The following is a 19,902-nucleotide window of genomic DNA, read 5'->3' as shown; positions in this document are numbered from 1 at the left end:
TTTTTGATCGAACTTATGGATTCTTTTTTTTTTGTGAAAACTAACTAAAAATACACGCACAGCCGTCCGCTCAGTGCTCAGCGAGCTATGTTCGGAAGGACCTACAGTCACGGTGACTTCAAAGAAATAGTGGCATAAAACTCTAACCTGTATACACCGCACACCCAATAGCCCACTCCGTATTCTTGACCCTGGATCCCCGCAGCATCAGGTTATCGGTGGTGAGGGGCAGGCTCTCCATACTGGGGATCTCCAGGCGGCCGTAGAACGTGTACAGGTCTGCCACCGGGTTGGGGATCTCGATCCGCATGCCTTGAGGCAGGACGTCTGTAGAAAGACAATGAAGATGAGTCTTTAATCAGACATCATCATTACGATCATGATAGTTGCCCTTTATCGCCCACTGCTGAGCATTAAATGTCTCTTTTTTAGTACGCCACTTGTCCTGGTCCTGAGCTAATATCATCCAGAAGTGACCCGCAGTCTTCCGAATCAAACTGTTCATGAGATGTTAGTTATTATGGTTGACGATATGGTCGATGGTATGGCAGAGTTATTAATCCCAGAAGCCTCAACAAAATAAAAATTAAAAAAATTTATTTAAAAGTACCTGAATAAATATGAAAAAAATCCAAAACGAGACAGAACAAGGATACAAACTGTAACCAGGATAACTTAATTCCAAATACTCGTAAAGCTATTAACTACTATGAGAAAAACAGCGTAAGAACAAAACTTAAGAAGCCTCGAAACATCTGCGTAGACTATAGATAGTTGAATATGTACCTTATTTAAAATTCCTACAGTAAACCATAGCACAGCTGTATTTCAGCCGCTCACACCTTTTTATTGCACTAATACGCAAGACACCGCCAAAATTCAGCAGGGTTATACCGCAGAAGAGGTGGTAGCCTCAACGTTTCTCCATCCAAATTCACCGCGGTGACGAAGCACTTTCCCCTCTCTCCCTCTGCACACAGTAGTTCAAGTCTGCCGGGACTTCTTTGCTTCATTCCGCTCATAACCATACAACAGTTACATTATAAAACACATATTTAAGGTGTCACAGCCAAAACTCACCAGGAGTATACCCCACTAGCGGAGGTGGTACCCTCAACGTCTTCAGATTGGTCTCGCCATCCAAATTCGCTGTTGTGACGAAGCATTTTCCCCTCTCCCCCTCTGCACACAGTAGCACTAAGTCTGCCGGGACCTCTTTGCCCCGCTTCACTCGTACCAAAGTGCCAGGTGCGATGGAGGAATTACGGACCTCTTTGATTACGCCGCGGTGGAGTATTTCAACTGGAAAAGGATTATGATTAGTACAAAGCCTAAGATTACCATAAACTGTTGCAAATTCGAACAGCCAAACCCAAAATAATCAAGAGACCACATTCATGTCGATGAAAATCTATAATAACTACCTAGTCACATACTAACTGAAGAGAAAAACACGACTTTTATTAAAAAGCTAAAAAATAATTAATTAATATTTTTTAGGGTTCCGTAGCCAAATGGCAAAAAACGGAACCCTTATAGATTCGTCATGTCCGTCTGTCTGTCCGATTATGTCACCGCCACTTTTTTCCGAAACTATAAGGGCTATATTGTTCAAACTTGGTAAGTAGATGTATTCTATGAACCGCATTAGGATTTTTACACAAAAATAGAAAAAAAGCAATAAATTTTGGGGGTTCCCCATACTTAGAACTGAAACTCAAAAAATCTTTTTTCATCAAACCCATACGTGTGGGGTATCTAGGGATAGGTCTTCAAAAATGATACTTAGGTTTCTAATATCATTTTTTTCTAAACTGAATAGTTTGCGCGAGAGACACTTCCAAAGTGAAAAAATGTGTCCCCCCCCCCCCCCTGTAACTTCTAAAATAACAGAATGAAAAATCTAAAAAAATATATATGATATACATTAAAATAAATAAATAAATAAATAAATAAATAAATATTATAGGACATTATTACACAAATTGACTAAGTCCCACAGTAAGCTCAATAAGGCTTGTGTTGAGGTACTTAGACAACGATATATATAATATATAAATACTTAAATACATAGAAAACACCCATGACTCAGGAACAAATATCCATGCTCATCACACAAATACATGCCCTTACCAGGATTCGAACCCGGGACCATCAGCTTCATTACCATGCAAACTTCCACCGAAAATTGCTTTGAACCAGATTTAGTAAGTAGTTTTTTTTAATACGTCATAAATGGTACGGAACCCTTCATTGGCGAGTCCGACTCGCACTTGGCCGCTTTTTTTTTTATTCTTTTTTTTTTGAGCTCAACGGGGGGGGGGGGCGGGTTTAGGGTCGGCAACGCGCATGTAAATCCTCTGGAGTTGCAGGCGTACATAGGCTACGGAGACTGCTTACCATCAGGCGGGCCGTATGCTTGATTGCCACCGACGTAGTATTAAAAAAAAAAAACATCAAAGAATATGTGGACAATGGACTGGAAAACATGTAGGTTGAGTTTTAATTTTGAAAGTGTTAGTAATATTATTTTCTTTATAGGTTAAGTTAATTTTAATATTTATCCTGCCCTAGCATGGGTGGGGTTGAGGTGCAGTACAAAAGATATATCTAATCTTTGAAATGACCTTCTAAATCATATAATGCTTCATCATAGCTTGCTAGATAAAGATTTATCACGGCTGAATGATGTCAAGGGTAATCTAAGATTTGGAATAAGTCTTTGTTGAGAGTTTCATTTCCTATTCAATCTTTTATCGCCCACTGTACTTTTTAGGGTTCCGTACCCAAAGGGTCAAAAGGGACCCTATTACTGAGACTTCGCTGTCCGTCCGTCTGTCCGTCCGTCAGGCTGTATCTCATGAACCGTGATAGCTAAACAGTTAAAATTTTCACAGATCATGTATTTCTGTTGCCGCTATAACAACAAATACTAAAAACAGAATAAAATAAATATTTAACGGGGGCTTCCATACAACAAACATAATTTTTTTGCCGTTTTTATAAATAATGGTTCGGAACCCTTCGTGCGCGAGTCCGACTCGCACTTGCCCGGTTTTTTAGTCAAACTTCACATATGTCAATTTTCGAAATCAATTAAAAGTGAAAAAAATAACCCTTAGGGTGGTGGGCCTCCCTAAGCCGCTACCGTTAGGCTGCCTTGCCCCTGAGGAGATCAGAATGCAGTTGTAAGTAATCCAGCGGAGATGAGAACCAATGTAACTGGTTAGTTTCCGCACATCTCCTCTTATCTTCTCTTCAGTGGAAAGGCAGCCTTAGAGCGTTTTGCACATTGTCTGATCCGATATCACATATCGTATTATCCTTGAAGAAAAACAGCTGCTAGAAAATATAATATGGCGTCAAGTCGTTTAATTTCTGCATTAACGCTTTCTTCTGAATAGCAAAGAATAATGAAATATATCAAAATATTAAAAAAGCGCTTTTTAACGTTTTACTTCTTTATGGTCGTATCCGACATCCAATATCCACGCCACGTCTATAGACTTATATCTAAGGACGAGCCTTACGGACAAACAGAGTGGGGCCAATCGTGCAGTCTATCACCACAACGCGATTGATTGATGAGTTGCATCACGCACGCGATTGGTCGCAACTAGTTGCGTTAGAATGTACGATTGGCTCGAATTCGTGAGTGACACCACTGAACTAGCACACCGTTCTCAATGTCCGTAAGGCCCGTCCATAGATATGTTAACAGCACCAATCATGGGACATTTAAGAGAAAATTTGGAGTATTTTTGATATTTCACCGACAGCTGTAAAATTTCTACCGCTTTACGCTTTAAGTTAAATGTCCAATTCGTCCTTTATGATTTTTTTTGTATTTAATGAAAGCTGCAGTTGGTTTCAATATTATTAACCAAATAAAACTGTAGTATTTTGCTCCAGTCATGGGATCTATGGCGTCATTCATTTTCAAACAAACAAATATCAATGAAAAATTAAACATAAGCAGCTCTTTGGCTCTTGTTTATAGTAAAAAGTTGCCAGCGATTAAAAAGTGATGGTAAATACTTGTTTTACAGGATCCACGCCGTCTTTAGCAGCCACGCACCACGCACTCTACCGCGAATATTATGCCTACACATACGCACATAAACAAATATTATGAGTCCGACCGAAGTGTCTTTCCGATATCGATTGTCGGAAGGCACCTATGAGAAAAACAGCTGCAGGAGAGCAGTGGCGGGGCAAGACCAAAATTTTATGTGGGCAAGGTACATTTAGCGAGGCCCTCTGGTGGCGCAAGAAATGACAAACATTTTTACGTTGTGTCCGAGATATACTTATTTGAGGCGCGAGGCCCCTCGGACCGCGAGGCCGTAGGCGGAGGCCCACGTCGCGCACGCCTAACGCCGCCTCTGCAGGAGAGTGCCATATGGCGTCAAGTCCGCCTTTCATGCGTTATCTATCGTTTTTAAATGATTTATTATATGTAACCGCGGTCGGCAAAATGGCCCATAAAGACGCCTGGACAGTTTATTCGTATAAAGATAAAAGCAAATCTCGTCCTTATGGCAAGCGACAAAGTGGGACGTTTTGCCAGCCGCGGTCACATATATGAAAATAAATAAATACAGAAAAACACATATGTCTCACATTTTACTTCCATCCGACATGCCAAATCGGATCGGATGATATGAAAACGCTCACAGAGTCCTTAAAGCACAGATCGCTTACCTATCTGGTTGTTGACTCGGCCATCAGCTTTATGACGCAGCCAGTCTTCGTAACCGTTCTTGACGGCAGTTACCATCACCATGAAACTAAGTGGCGCGATGCTCGTCAGCGGTGACACCGGGCTGTCTGTAAAAAGGTTACATTGAAGGATGACTCACGCTAGAATGACCCGGGTTAGGGCCAATACAACCGACACTTCATTTTCTATGACAGGTGTGACGAACGAAGTGACGGATGCCCCGTCCCGGACCCGTTCTAACGCGAGTCATCATTTAACGGCCCCGTATGATTTGATTTTTAGCATTTTAGAAAGAAGGTAAGCGGAATAGGTAGTAACTGTGGTTTTTAAAAAGCGTTTGTCAATAAAAAGACATGTCAAGATTGTTAATGGTAAACAAGGGGCCAAGTCGTGGGTTTTTAAACGATGGATTCTCATTTCGGAGCAACACCGGGCATAGAATCACTTTCGCAAAAATTGAAACTGCTTCCCGACATTCAAATTCGTTTTAAGGACCATCGTCGTGAATGTCATTTCAATGATTGCCTCCCTCGTTCAAGTTGCACTAGCCCTTCATACAGGTCGTTTGATGAAAAACCATAAAGTTCCATAGCTGGCAGCGTGGGAATGTGAAAAACGGAACGGTCAATTATAATAAGCACGTAACGTGGGAACAACAGGTGGCGCATCGATTCTCTGTATGCTGCTTAACCATAACCACTTGGAAACATGTTCTGGCATTTTGAAACTTTTTCAAGCAATTGGCAACAATGCTGAGGGCTTCTACAGTGTCGGAATATTACCATCATAAGCTGTAATTTTTTTATGAAAATATGACGTCTCGTGGCACCTTCATGCTGTATATTAAAACAATGTAGCGAATTTATTTTATTACCTTTATTTACCGACGTGTCGACACAGGTTTCACTGGTCGCGGCTAACTGATGTCCCAGCAAAATATCAAAACAGATTTGTGTAACTACCCGACAAAAAGTCTATGAAAAAGAACGTGAACCAGTGATCCAGAAGTTAAAGCCAAAGGGATCTATCTTTGGATGTATCGGTGGATATTGTGTGTGTCGGACTATTGACAATAATTAACATACAAATATGTGGTTTGCAAATGTGACTTAACTTATTTATAGACTTTTCGTCGGGTAGTTACACAAATCTCTGTTTTGACATTTTGCTGGGACATCAGTTAGTCGCGACCACGACCTGTGAAACCTGTGTCGAAACGTCGGTAAGGTAATAAAATAAATTTGGTACAGACCCGGTTATCCTTATAAATGTTATTTAATATGTGTTCATATTCATAACGCGAATTTTTTTAATGTTATACTTTCTGCTTTGTACCATTTTTTATGGACCAAGTTAGTATGGACTCTGGGTACTTGAGCAAACTGCTTAGTTTTAAGTCAAGTTCAAGCTCGTCTTGGCGGGGGCACTACCGTGCCCCCAGATGTTATTCAATGTTATGTCGCTATCAAGCTGGTCTGATGATGGAGACCGAAGGTTACACAGAGATTAGTGAACAGTGGGTATTAAAAATAGCACATACGCATACGAATAACAGTGCGTGTACAGAAATTGCAGAGGTCTCCGCACTAGGCGAGGCCAGGCCTGTATCGCGGAGACCTTCTACTGTCTGCCATATTGTGTCATGCTTTAAACTACATACTTATAAAAGAGAAATACAAAATCATTTGGGTATTTTAGTTAAAATATTTCTTAAACTAATTTTAGAAGCAGAGTCTCCGTTTCATTGTAGTTATGTCAATGAAGAAAGCCAGATAATTATAATTATAATTAATATATAAGTTATTGGGCATTGATTACAGAGCTATTAATAATTGTACCTAGCTGACTTATTACCAGAGATCGGACAAATTTGCGTCATTGCTCGCAATAATGTGGACATGACTCCAAAATTAATCAAATATGTAATCATTTAATTAATTTCTTACTTGACTTAAATTTTAATTCCTAGTCAATAAATACAAAAGTTTGTTAAAGTATAGATTTATTAACGAAAATAATCAGTATTTTTTCCAAAATTTCTGCAGTCAGTCTATTTCTTTTTACATCAAAAATATACTTAAGTGCTGAAAAACTTCGCTCGCCCTCCACTGATGTTAATGGGGCAAACTTAAGTAGTTTTATATATATATTTTCTGTTCTTTGTTTAGTTTATCCCGATTTTGAGGTTATCGCCCACGTTAGAACAGAAAATAAACTCTGAATTATACTGGAATAATAATATTCGTATAAAACTACTTAAGTTTGCCCCATTAACATCAGTGGAGTGCGAGCGGAGTTTTTCAGCACTTAAGTATATTTTTGATGTAAAAAGAAATAGACTGACTTGACTGCAGAAAATTTGGAAAAAATACTGATTATTTTCTTAATAAATCTATACTTTAACAAACTTTTGTATTTATTGACTAGGAATTAAAATTTAAGTCAAGTAAGAAATTAATTAAATGATTACATATTTGATTAATTTTGGAGTCATGTCCACATTATTGCGAGCAATGACGCAAATTTGTCCGATCTCTGCTTATTACAATAGTACAGTGTTGTAATAGAAGCCCTTAAACAAGAAAGAAGAAGTGTAGAAATTGAAAATGATGCGGAGTGTTTCGTCTATTGCGTCTCAACTCACGGTCGTGGTAAGCCAATACAAAAGATACTAATATAGGATATCTTTGGCATTTATATGGATTAGTTAATTCTGGGAAAAACCTTGATAAGAGTGTAAATTTCAATAACCTACCATTTTTATCTTAAGAAATTTTAAGTGTGCTTATCTGAGTTGAATTTAGTAGTAGTAGTAACTCTTTATTGTACAAAAACACACAATAAAAGGAACTTACAATTAGGAAAGGCTAAGTACAAAGGCGAACTTATCCCTTCAAGGGATCTCTTCCAGTTAACCTTTGAGTAGATGAGAGAAGAGAGTGAGGAGAGGGTGACAAATGCAGCAACATGTACGGTCAACCAATTTGATTCCTTGGCCACTATAGAACCATGTCAAATCATAATCACTTCTACGACAGCGACAGTGCTTATTGAGTGATGCATGTCATGTATAGAGTAGTTAAAGCGACAAGGTTCTATAGTGCCCTAGGATTCAAATTGGTTGAATGTACAACAAGGTACCAGAAAGTAGAGGATACAAATACATACAAAATTTATAGGATTAACATACATATATTACACAAAAAAGTAATAGGGAAATTAAACTTAAAAAAAAGAATGAAAAAAGTGGAAAATAATTAGTAATTATACTATACACTAGAAAATGAAAATTATTTAGCAGTCAAATAACCACAGCTTCTTCAACCTAACCTTCGACGCAACCGATTGTGCTTGTCTGAGCGGAATAGGCAGCTCATTCCACAGTTTGACTGCACGCACTGCGAAAGATTTGTCGTATCCACGATTCTTTGTGAGGGAATTATCACTTACCTAAATATGACTTCACACTTATTTACGTACATTTATAAGTAAACTTCCGTTATGTACGGTCACGTCTGAAAATTTCGATACGAAAAAAGTGCCATAAATATATATCCACGACTTTATTGCCCATGTATTAAGGTAGTGTATACATATTTTTGCACATTTTTCGTATCGATATTTTCAGACGTGACTGTACTACTTGTCTACGAAGTAAGTACTTATTTATTTATGCACCTTAGTATTGATTATATACGAAGTACGTGACGGGGAAAATTACCGCTTTTCACCCTACGTAGTACCTAGTTCGTTCCAAACAGAGTAAAGGGTGTAGCAGGATAGCCTAGGAAAAATTGCCCCCAGCGATTTTGGGCCGAAACTGTAATCAAACGATGCCTTTTGGGGAGGTTATACTCTGCACAAAGTTTCATCCCTCTGTTACCCCCTGGGGGTGAAAAACACCCGATTAACCCCAAAACTGTTTTAATTATTTTTTCCTAAACTATGAAAGTGACGAATTTCAAATTTCGTACAAATATTAATAAGACTAAAAGCTATGTGCTAAAAAAATATTAACCCCCTAACCATTGAAATTCTTGTAAAAAAAACAAAAATAAAAAAAGAATCAACCTGTATATCAAGTTTGGCTCATGGTACCACACCATTTTTTTTTTCAAAAATGAACCAGTTTATATTCTACATGATACAAAAGTTTCATGGACCTACTCCAGAAGGAACATTGCGAAATTAATATGTATTGGCTCTTTGGTGCGTACTATTCATTGAACTCCCACTAAGAGCCTTGCATTATTAATAAACAATGGCTTGCGATCGGACCGCTGGCGCTGCTCGTGCCCGATTTGAAAAAGGTGGGGATAAAGAAGTATGAATCAAACTCATTTGTATTTATAAAAACATTTTTAGGGTTCCGTAGTCAACTAGGAACCCTTATAGTTTCGCCATGTCCGCCTGCCTGTCTGTCTGTCTGTCTGTCCGAGGCTTTGCTCCGTGATCGTTAGTGCTAGAATGCTGAAATTTGGCATGGATATATAAACCAATAAAGCCGACAAAGTCGTACAATAAAATCTAAATTTTTTTTTTTTGAGGGTACCTCCCCTACACTTAAAGTGGGGGTGAATTTTTGTTTTTTGCTTCAATCCCACAGTGTGGGGTATCGTTGGAAAGGTATTTCAAAGCTAATAGGGGTCTTCAACAAACATTTTTTGATTAAGTGAATATATTCGGAGATAATCGCTCCGAAAGAAAAAAAAATGTGTCCCCCCCCTCTAACTTTTGAACCATAGGTCCAAAAAAAATTTAAAAAATCGTGGAAGTAGAGCTTAAGAAAGACATTAAATGAAAACTATAGCGGACATGATCAGTTTAGCTGTTTTTGAGTTATCGCAAAAAGTTTCCCCTTCATAGTAAAAAGACATACTTTAATTAGGTACTGATTATGCAAATTTGCCTATTTGTTTAACTCACGCGAAAGGTACCGTTTCATCCCTTGGTTAACAATTTACTATACTTTAAGCTCCAGTTTAGCTTATTGTGACGGAAGAGTAACTACGGAACCCTACACTGAGCGTGGCCCGACATGCTCTTGGCCGGTTTTTTTAAATTATTTTGTTTTCGGGTCCGAGACGTTGCGTATTAAGCATGATACGAGTATAATGATTAGTAGCTACGAAATAGTACGTTTATTTTAATTTCGCAATGTTCCTTCTGGAGTAGGCCCATGAAACTTTTATATAATATAGAATATAAATTGGTACATTTTTGAAAAAAAAAATGGTGTGTGTACCATGAGCCAAACTTGAGATCCATGTACAAATGAGTTTGATTCATACTTCTTTATCCCCACCTTTTTCAAATCGGGCACGAGCAGCGCCAGCGGTCCGATCGCAAGCCATTGTTTATTAATAATGCAAGGCTCTTAGTGGGAGTTCAATGAATAGTACGCACCAAAGAGCCAATACATATTAATTTCGCAATGTTCCTTCTGGAGTAGGTCCATGAAACTTTTGTATCATGTAGAATATAAACTGGTTCATTTTTGAAAAAAAAAATGGTGTGGTACCATGAGCCAAACTTGATATACAGGTTGATTCTTTTTTTATTTTTGTTTTTTTTACAAGAATTTCAATGGTTAGGGGGTTAATATTTTTTTAGCACATAGCTTTTAGTCTTATTAATATTTGTACGAAATTTGAAATTCGTCACTTTCATAGTTTAGGAAAAAATAATTAAAACAGTTTTGGGGTTAATCGGGTTTTTTTCACCCCCAGGGGGTAACAGAGGGATGAAACTTTGTGCAGAGTATAACCTCCCCAAAAGGCATCGTTTGATTACAGTTTCGGCCCAAAATCGCTGGGGGCAATTTTTCCTAGGCTATCCTGCTACACCCTTTTGATTCTTCAAATTCCCCTTCAAGCTGATCTACATTCCCAATTACCCACTTATCTCATGTTCGAACAAAAAAATTGTTTGATTTAAACTACGTCCCGTTGCTGCAAAATTTCAAAAACATTGGTTGAAGATGAATGATGAAATATCGTCTAACAACCACGGAACTTACAAACATTAAATAAATAAATATTATAGGACATTATTACACAAATTGACTAAGTCCCACAGTAAGCTCAATAAGGCTTGTATTGAGGGTACTTAGACAACGATATATATAATATATAAATATGTATAAAATACTTAAATACATAGAAAACACCCATGACTCAGGAACAAATATCCATGCTCATCACACGAATAAATGCCCTTACCAGGATTTGAACCCGGGACCATCAGCTTCGTAGGCAGGGTCACTACCCACTAGGCCAAACCGGTCGTCAACATATAAGTGCATTCCTAGTTTTCCCCTAACTATCCATCGCTCGGTCGATAAACTACAAGTGAAGGTTGACCATCCTCCTGAACTGAATTGAGCTGCGTATGAATTAGATCTACTTACCTAATAACTTAAGGTACCAAACTGTGTGCTTAGGGCCATCTTACGGCTATTAATTAACTTAGGGCTAATTAATGAGACGAAACAGCAAAAGTTGATAACCCTCCTGAAGTTCCTATATTATGAACAAGAGCATTAACGAAGATACAAAACTGTGTACGTATGACCCACTCACCAATAACGAGGGCTATAAACGTAACGACGAGGAAGTAAAAGTTGATAATTCTTCTAAACTGCTCAGCAAGGTTCTCCAGTATGGACATGAGCAATAACGTCTTGATTGGTTTATGTTTCTTGCTGAATTACATTAGGTAGGTACTTACTGTTAACTAAAGATCTGCGTAGGTATGTATAAGTATGTATGGTATGATCCACTTCTTCACAAATCTCTTACCTTTCAAGCAGTTCGACTCTGGAACTCCTTACCTCCAAACATTAGACGCGCTCAATCTCTTGCTGTATTCAAAAAACTACTTAAAGAACATTACCTATCTCTCCCTTAGTGTTTGAAATACATAGTTATTTCTTATTCTGTGGTTGATATGTTGCTGTTATATGTTGGTATATTTTGGTTTGTGTCCGATATATTTAGTATGTATGTTTATGTATGTCTATTTTATTTTCTTATACGCATATGTTTATTGACCTAAATTGTGTATATGAAAGTACGCTTCATAATGTTTTTTTTTGCAATACCTACTCTTTTTGATTAATTGTTTTTGTTTCCGCTACCCAAAGTTTGTCTGGAAGAGATCGCTCTTTAGCGATAAGACCGCCTGTTGTCTGCCTCTATCACTAATCAATTGTTTTTCTTTAAGCTGTATCTTTTACTGAGGTGTGCCAATAAAGAGTATTCTATCTATCTATCTATCCACTCACCAATAACTATGGCTATAAACGTGACGACGAGGAAGTAGAAGTTGACAATTCTTCTAAACTGCTCAGCGAGGTTCTGCGGTATGAACATAAGCAGCGTGTAGCGGGAGGTCTTGATTTTGTTGTGCTTCTTGCCGTCCGCCGCCGCGCCCACCTCGATCAGCCGGGTCTCTGATGCTGACGATACTTTGTTGCCCTGGGGGAAGAAGAGATGATGAGAATGACGCAATTCATCGTACGTCCTTTGAAAACCAACCTAGATGCTAAATCAAATTTACATTTATACATCAAGATGAAATATTAATAATATAAAAATCTATCTGTATTCGTGTGATGAGCATGGATATTTGTTCCTGAGTCATGGGTGTTTTCTATGTATTTAAGTATTTATAAATATTTATATATTACATATATCGTTGTCTAAGTACCCTCAACACAAGCCTTATTGAGCTTACTGTGGAACTTAGTCAATTTGTGTAATAATGTCCTATAATATTTATTTATTTATTTTATTTTTTATTTATTTAATAATAACAGTCTTGAATGATTCGCGGTTAGTTTCACTAGACTTAGATCGACCGGGATATAAAATAAACCGTGATTACCTTTTATATTGTTTCTTATATATAATCGGGATTGTTATATATACTATAATATTGGGAGCTCAAAAACAATGTAAAAGGTAATCACGGTTTATATCCCGGTCGATCTAAGTCTAGTGAATCTTAATATTGTAATTTTGATTTCATCCACCCGTGCGTCTCGCTCGCCCCAATATCTATGTACATGTAGATACGAACAAGTACGAGAGGAATGCACGCACGACTGATAAGTAAATAAAATCATTAAGATATCATTTTGATGTCAAAATGTACGTTTGAATTGATCTTCTTTACATATTTAGGGCCTCTACAAACCTCGTCGGTGAGGTATCGCATGCGATTTTTGATACATTACGGCATGTGATTGATCGATAGAATTCGTTGCACATCAGCAATGTATCGCAAATCGCATGCAATTATCGATCTGTAGAGACCCTTACATGTAACTCAAGAGCAGTCAATTCACGCTTTCACTGAAAATATTATTAATTTCATACTCATACATAAAATATATTTCCAGTGTTGAAACAATAGTAACGATTAGGCAGTCATATGCCATGACAAAACATTTTGTCACAATAGTAGAATACCTAGTACATTTATGAATACGAGTGCGAAAAATAGGAAATTCCTATTCGTACATGTATCGCACATCATTTTACAGTACACATGCCTTTAAATATTCGATATAGTTACGTAATTTATACATTTCGATGCTAGTGCGGAAAGTATGTCATTAATTCACGAGTACCGAGATATCTTACCACGAGCCGTAGGCGAGTGGCAAGACTCGGGACGAGTGAAGAATGACATTTCCGCACGTGTAGCGAACGACGTTTTTTAATAAAGTTGCGTAAAAATAAGAAAAACAACAAGTATACTTCTTTTTATGCATGTACTATAAGACAGAAACAATTGTAAATATAAAATATTATACTATTATTACCTAAGTATCGTTATTTACGATTATTTGTGTATCGTATACTTAAATTGTATGAAAACAATATCGAATGTTGCCTTTGGAAACTTAAAACATTCTTGCGGTAAGAAAAAACGCCTCTGCTTTGACAGGCGTTTTGGCAGCTATTCCGTTCCATTCAGATAACTTATTAAAAACGGTTTTTCAATATTCAATATTAAAAAATAAACGTATTATAATGATGAAGAGGTAAGTAATAATATATGAAATATGCTTAAATTTATTATTTTTACATTAAAAGTAGGTTTTTATGTTGATTACGACTTTTAAAAGAAACTAACATCAACACTCATCAATAAGTAGTCATGAATTGGAACACGTGGAAACGTAAAAAGCACTAGTTCGCGAAATCCAACATTCCGCACGCTAAACAGCTACGTAAAATAGCACTTTTTGAGCAACTGTATTAAAAAGATTATTACGCAACTTTTTTACTTGCTAAGGAATGAATGATTAACTGAAATTGCCTGCAACAAACGCCCGACAAACATATAGATTATTTAAAGAGAGTCTCTTTATAGCACTGGCCAAAATAAGCGATCTATTCGTTAAAAGTTTAATTTGTAGTTTCTAGTACTGGGGGCGGGTTAACACTAGGCTAGACACTACTTCGTGACACCATATAAATAAATAAAATAGCCACAACCGAATACAGCACCTCCTCTTTCTATGAAATTGAAGTCGGTTAACAATGGGTTTACGACGCCTATATATAGCCGTCTAATAGTGTCCACCCTCTTGATCCCAGTTACTGTTCTTCTTCTTCCTCGCGTTGTCCCGGCATTTTGCCACGGCTCATGGGAGCCTGGGGTCCGCTTGACAACTAATCCCAAGATTTGGCGTAGGCACTAGTTTTTACGAAAGCGACTGCCATCTGACCTTCCAACCCAGAGGGTAAAATAGGCCTTGTTGGGATCAGTCCGGTTTCCTCACGATGTTTTCCTTCACCGAAAAGCGACTGGTAAATATCGAATGATATTTCGTACATAAGTTCCGAAAAACTCATTGGTACGAGCCGGGGTTTGAACCCGCGACCTCCGGATTGCAAGTCGCACGCTCTTACCGCTAGGCCACCAGCGCTTATTGAGATCCCAGTTACTGTTCTACATTTTAAATGGCGCAGGGGACATTTTTAGGGTTTCATCGTTGTCACCTAGTTATTGGGTACCTCCTGGTACAGTCAGCATCAAAAGTAGCGGATCAAACAAGGTCTCAAAAGTATCTACCATTCTGTAATAACTTAACAAACAGTCAGTGATGGTTTTATATCTAGAACAATCAAGACTGAAGAAAATTTTAGAGATTTATCTATATTTGGATAAGTTATCCGGGATATCTAGTGGGTAGTGACTCTGCCTACGAAGCTGATGGTCCCGGGTTCAAATCCTGGTAAGGGCATTTATTCGTGTGATGAGCATGGATATTTGTTCCTGAGTCATGGATGTTTTCTATGTATTTAAGTAATTATAAATATTTGTATATTATATATATCGTTGTCTAAGTACCCTCAACACAAGCCTTATTGAGCTTACTGTGGGACAGTCGATTTGTGTAATAATGTCCTATAATATTTATTATTTATTATCAGATACTTTTGGCGCGTTGTTTCATCCGCTACTATTAATGCTGCACCTCCCATACGAAATGATTTTGTTTGTTTTTTTTTTAACATCGACCCAATATAGCGGGGTATCGTTGGATAGGTCTTTCAAAACGAATAAGGGTCTCCGAAAGCCATTTTTTGATAATGTTAATATTTTCGGAAATAATCGCTCCAAAAGAAAAAAAAACATATAGATTATAGTAGTTTCGAGTTTGGTCACGTGACGTGTGCCACCAGATATTTGAAATTCAATATTTACAAAAATATGGTCATTACAGGTCCCCTAAAAGTAGTTTAACATGTTCATATAATCCAAAAGAATTTATTGGGATACAATTCTGCCCTAAGATTCGTAGATGGAAACAACCCTATTAACCGAGTCGAGTTTTAAAGACTCCAAAAACTTCATTTTAGTTGGGTCAAAATTGTTTTCGTTGTCTTGTACTTTGTCCCGCTTGTATCAATAAATAAATAAATGTTATATAGTAAACACCCCTATAATTGAACAGGCACCAGTAATGGCATGGTAAGTATGAACAAATCCTGTAAAACAAGTATTTACCATCAGTTTTTAATCGCTGACAACATTTTACCATAAACAAGAGCCAAAGTGCTGCTTAAGTTTAATTTTTCATTGATATTTGTTAGTTTGAAAATGAATGGCGCCATACATCCCATGACTGGAGCAAGAAACCAGCAGCTTTCCTTAAATACATAGAAAACATAAAGGACAAATTGGACATTCAACTTTTAAAGCGTAAAGCAGTAGAAATTTTACAGGTGTCGGTGAAATATCAATAATAAGTACTTTAAATTATCTCTTAAATGTCGCATGATTGGTGCCGTTAACATAGGACATTCTTACACAGATTTACTAAGCCCCACAGTTAGCTTAAGAAGGCTTGTGTTGTGGGTACTCAGACAACAATATATATAATATACAAATACATAGAAAACAGCCAAGACTCAGGAACAAACATCTGTGTTCATCACACAAACAAATGCCCTTACCGGGATTCCAATCCAGAACCATCGGCTTCATAGGCAACGTCACTACCCACTAGGCTAGACCGGTCGTCAATCAATGTCTTCTATCAAATATATAAATAAATAAATAAAAAACCGTCAAGAGCATGTCGATCCATGCTCAGTGTAGGGTTCCGTAGTTACTCTTCCGTCACAATAAGGTAAACTGGAGCTTAAAGTCTTAACCTAGGAATGAAACTGTACCTTTCACCCGAGTTAAACAAATAGGCAAATTTGCATAATCATTACCTAATTAAATTAACAGACTTAATACTTGCAATCGGAGACTTTGCATGTCTAAAGATAAATATCCCATAGCGAAAAACATTGAGATTGCTATATAGATGAATAAAACACATATTTTAGCAAACTGCAGTAATTTTAAAATGATTTAGTTCATTAAAGCATGAAAAAGTAAAGTATGACAATAAGTCCTAGACATAATGCATCATACTCGTACATGAGCGCAATAATGAATATAAAATTAGGGGGATTGCCTCTTACTTTTCTAATTTTTACTCTTTCTTTCTAAAACTGCCAATAGTCAACGGCTTTACTCATACAGCCAATGAAACTGTTTTAGACAAATTAAATATTAAATAAGAATAGAATGAGTAAAATAAGCAAATTTTTATCTTAAATTTTAGCTTATTTACATGAATAATGCCAAATAACTTTATCAACCCATAAAAAGGTTTCCAAATATCGAAGTCTCGGCCCCCAATACCACTTTGTGGCGTTTGGAGTCGAGACACTAGGGCCGTGGGGTCAAAGCGCCAAGATACTATTTAAGGAAATAAATAAAAGGCTCATAGACTCTACCGGTGACCAGAGAGCTGGCAGCTTTCTCTCGCAGCGCATAAGTATTGCCATTCAGCGAGGGAATGCTGCCAGCATCTTTGGCACAATGCCGCGGGGGCCTTATTTAGATATATTTTAATTTAGATTAGTTTTTACCATTTTGTTTTATTATGTGCTGTATGTTTCCCATTAAATGTAATTTTTATATATTATAAGATTATTACTTATATCAAATTAAATATTTTCAAGTTCTTTGAAGAATTTGTAGACTTAACAATATTAGGTACTTACCTACCTAAAATACTTGTAAGAATATAAAGAGAAAAATTGTATACTACGCTTTATTAAATCCATTTTTTGCTAAATATCATTTTTCCAGCACTAACGACCACGGAGCAAAGCCTCGGACAGTCAGACAGACAGACGGACATGGCGAAACTATAAGGGTTCCTAGTTGACTACGGAACCCTAAAAAGTCGAGTGCTGTCGTATGTCTTTCTAGCTGTAGCTCCATTTTACTTAAGAAAATTTAAAACCAAAATTTCACCTCATACAAAGCTCCACTCCGTCACATTATGGGGAAAAAAAACAAGAAAACGAAAATTTTAATGCAGTTATCTTTTACCTTCATGTGTTCCCAACTGTAGGCGAACTATCGTACAAATATCGGCCGCCGAGGCATCTTAGCACGTGGCGCGAGCGTCGAGGACTGCGCCCAATGTCATTGCCAGTGCATCGGGTGGCGTGTGAAGGGCCACAGGTGTTCAAAGGGTAGTACTACAGGGCGGATTCGTAGTTAGGGCTAGTTTTTTTATGGTTTTATGTTTGAAATACATTCAGATAGATTTAATAAATATAATAAATAAATATTATATTTTATATAATATACAAATATTTCAATATATAGAAAACACCCATGACTCAGGAACAAATATCTGTGCTCATCACACAAATTAATGCCCTTACCGGGATTCGAACCCAGGACCATCGGCTTCATAGGTAGAAGGCAGGGTCACTACCCACTAGGCCAGGGGGGCGATTTTTGAATTTCGATTTCGTCACTATAAAATCTGTGGAAAACTAATACTATTTTTCAAATATGAGCGATAGAAATTGGGAATGTAGTGGTTTGATCACTCGTTTTCAATTCTATTAGTAGAATTTACATGCCTAGTAATGGAGATATTATAAATTCGAAATTGAAAAATCGGCCCCCAGATCGGACAAAGTATAGGACAACGTAATAAAATATATATGTGACCGCGGCCGGCAAAACGTCTCACTTTGTCACTTGCCATGAGGACGAGATTTGCTAATATCTTTATACGAATAACCTGACAAGGCATCCTTATGGCAAAAGACAAAGCGGGACGTTATGCCGGACAACATGATGAGTTGACTTGACTTTTGCATGAGACTGTTCCTGCGAATATCGATGTATGTAATGTGAGTAAGCATTAAGCGCTTATCTTATATAAGCACTATAGTAGATAATATAGTTCCTATCAGTTACTAGAGGACCCCCCCCCCCTTTTTATAAAACTAAGACCCCATACCACCGTTGGAAAGTTAGACATTACACGTAACATTTTTTTTTTCATTACAGTTTTATAATTGGAGAAAATGCACGCTCTCGATGTATATTTTTCCCCTGTAATATAAACTAGTTTGAAACTTGAAACATCCACGCGTGGAAACGAGGCCAGATTTTAAAGCATCAGTTTCGGCTAGCCGCTTCGTTTATTATTTAAACGCATTGATAATTAGTTAAGCTGTTAATGAAGATCAATTGGACGAAATATCACTTAATAAACGGACAGGCCTATTCGAAGGTACACTGACATCAAAATGGTATTTTAATGATGTCATTTAGTTAACGTACGTTTCGCTCGCACCAATACATGTACGGCAAAGTACGAGCGAATACGATGGATTTGTTGGACAGTTTCCATTTTGATATTTAACTCCCCATTTCATACATAACGATACCTAAATTGTAAGTAACCTTAAGAAGTACTATGTAAGCTCATACTTAGACCATGGACTAATTAATCTACTTAATTAGTCCATGCTTAGACATATATTTTAATACACGTGTATTTTACTTTCCTCGTATTCGAAATTAAAGTAACAAGTAGTGTAGATAACTCGGATAAATGGCACCATTACAGTCTCGGACTATTGGCCAAACTACGGTAACAGAAATGAGTGCCTTTCATCCGTTGGTTAACAATCTTCTTTGTCACCCTGTAGGCATATCATAAAAATGTCCTCTCTCGTCTTCCGTTACACGTGTTGGTGTCACGCATTTATTAACAACATTGACATCCCTTTTCTTTTGAATAAAATATAATTGAAGAAATTAAAAATACATGTCAGCCTTCGAAAAAAGGGAGAATTGAGGTTACATTAAATTAAATTTTAAAATCTAAGAAATCCAATGTTATTTTCGGGACTAAAAATAATCTAAAGCGACCTCATACATTATTTAGACCGTGTTAGCATTGATAAATAAATAAGCAAAAGGGAGTTTTGTTAGCAGATGCTTTTATGAATGCCGAAAATTTTCCTCTTGGGACTCCACGGTTTTCACGATCCGTTTTGGAATTATCGAGCTTGTGCCAAATGTCCCACGTTTTAATTGACCCGAGTCTCCCCTATTTATATTATGTATAATTTCATTTCATTTTATTTCACGATTTTAATTTAATTTTTTTGACCCATTGTTCAAAAGTTAGAGGGAGGATATTTTTTCTTTCGGAGTGATTGTGGGCTAGTCCAGACGGGATGATCAAATCGGCTGATTTGATCAGGAGAAAAAAATGGCGTCAATCTTATGTAGCGTCCCCACGTACACAATGTAATCACCAATTTTAGATCTATAGT

At 37.2% G+C, this 19,902-nt stretch overlaps 1 protein-coding gene across 3 annotated transcripts in view; it reads right to left on the bottom strand.

Annotated features, from left to right (window-relative positions):
- LOC133515450 (phospholipid-transporting ATPase IF) overlaps positions 1–19,902 on the bottom strand; it is a 36,927-nt gene that overhangs the window by 14,296 nt on the left and 2,729 nt on the right. Inside the window, exons 1-5 of one of the 3 annotated variants that reach the window (XM_061847998.1) lie at positions 17,642–17,851; positions 12,009–12,201; positions 4,705–4,830; positions 1,081–1,302; positions 148–327 (exon numbers count right to left, since the gene is read on the bottom strand). In XM_061847998.1, coding sequence (XP_061703982.1) covers positions 148–327; positions 1,081–1,302; positions 4,705–4,830; positions 12,009–12,201; positions 17,642–17,647 — 727 coding nt within the window. In that variant the 5' untranslated portion in view covers positions 17,648–17,851. Of the gene's footprint in view, positions 1–147; positions 328–1,080; positions 1,303–4,704; positions 4,831–12,008; positions 12,202–17,641; positions 17,852–19,902 lie in introns of those variants that run through there. The other 2 variants (XM_061847997.1, XM_061847999.1) reach the window with 2 other exon arrangements.

The sequence above is a fragment of the Cydia pomonella genome, chromosome 2, assembly GCF_033807575.1.
Source record: "Cydia pomonella isolate Wapato2018A chromosome 2, ilCydPomo1, whole genome shotgun sequence".
Taxonomy (NCBI): domain Eukaryota; kingdom Metazoa; phylum Arthropoda; class Insecta; order Lepidoptera; family Tortricidae; genus Cydia; species Cydia pomonella.
This window is presented reverse-complemented; position numbering and strand designations above follow the sequence as displayed.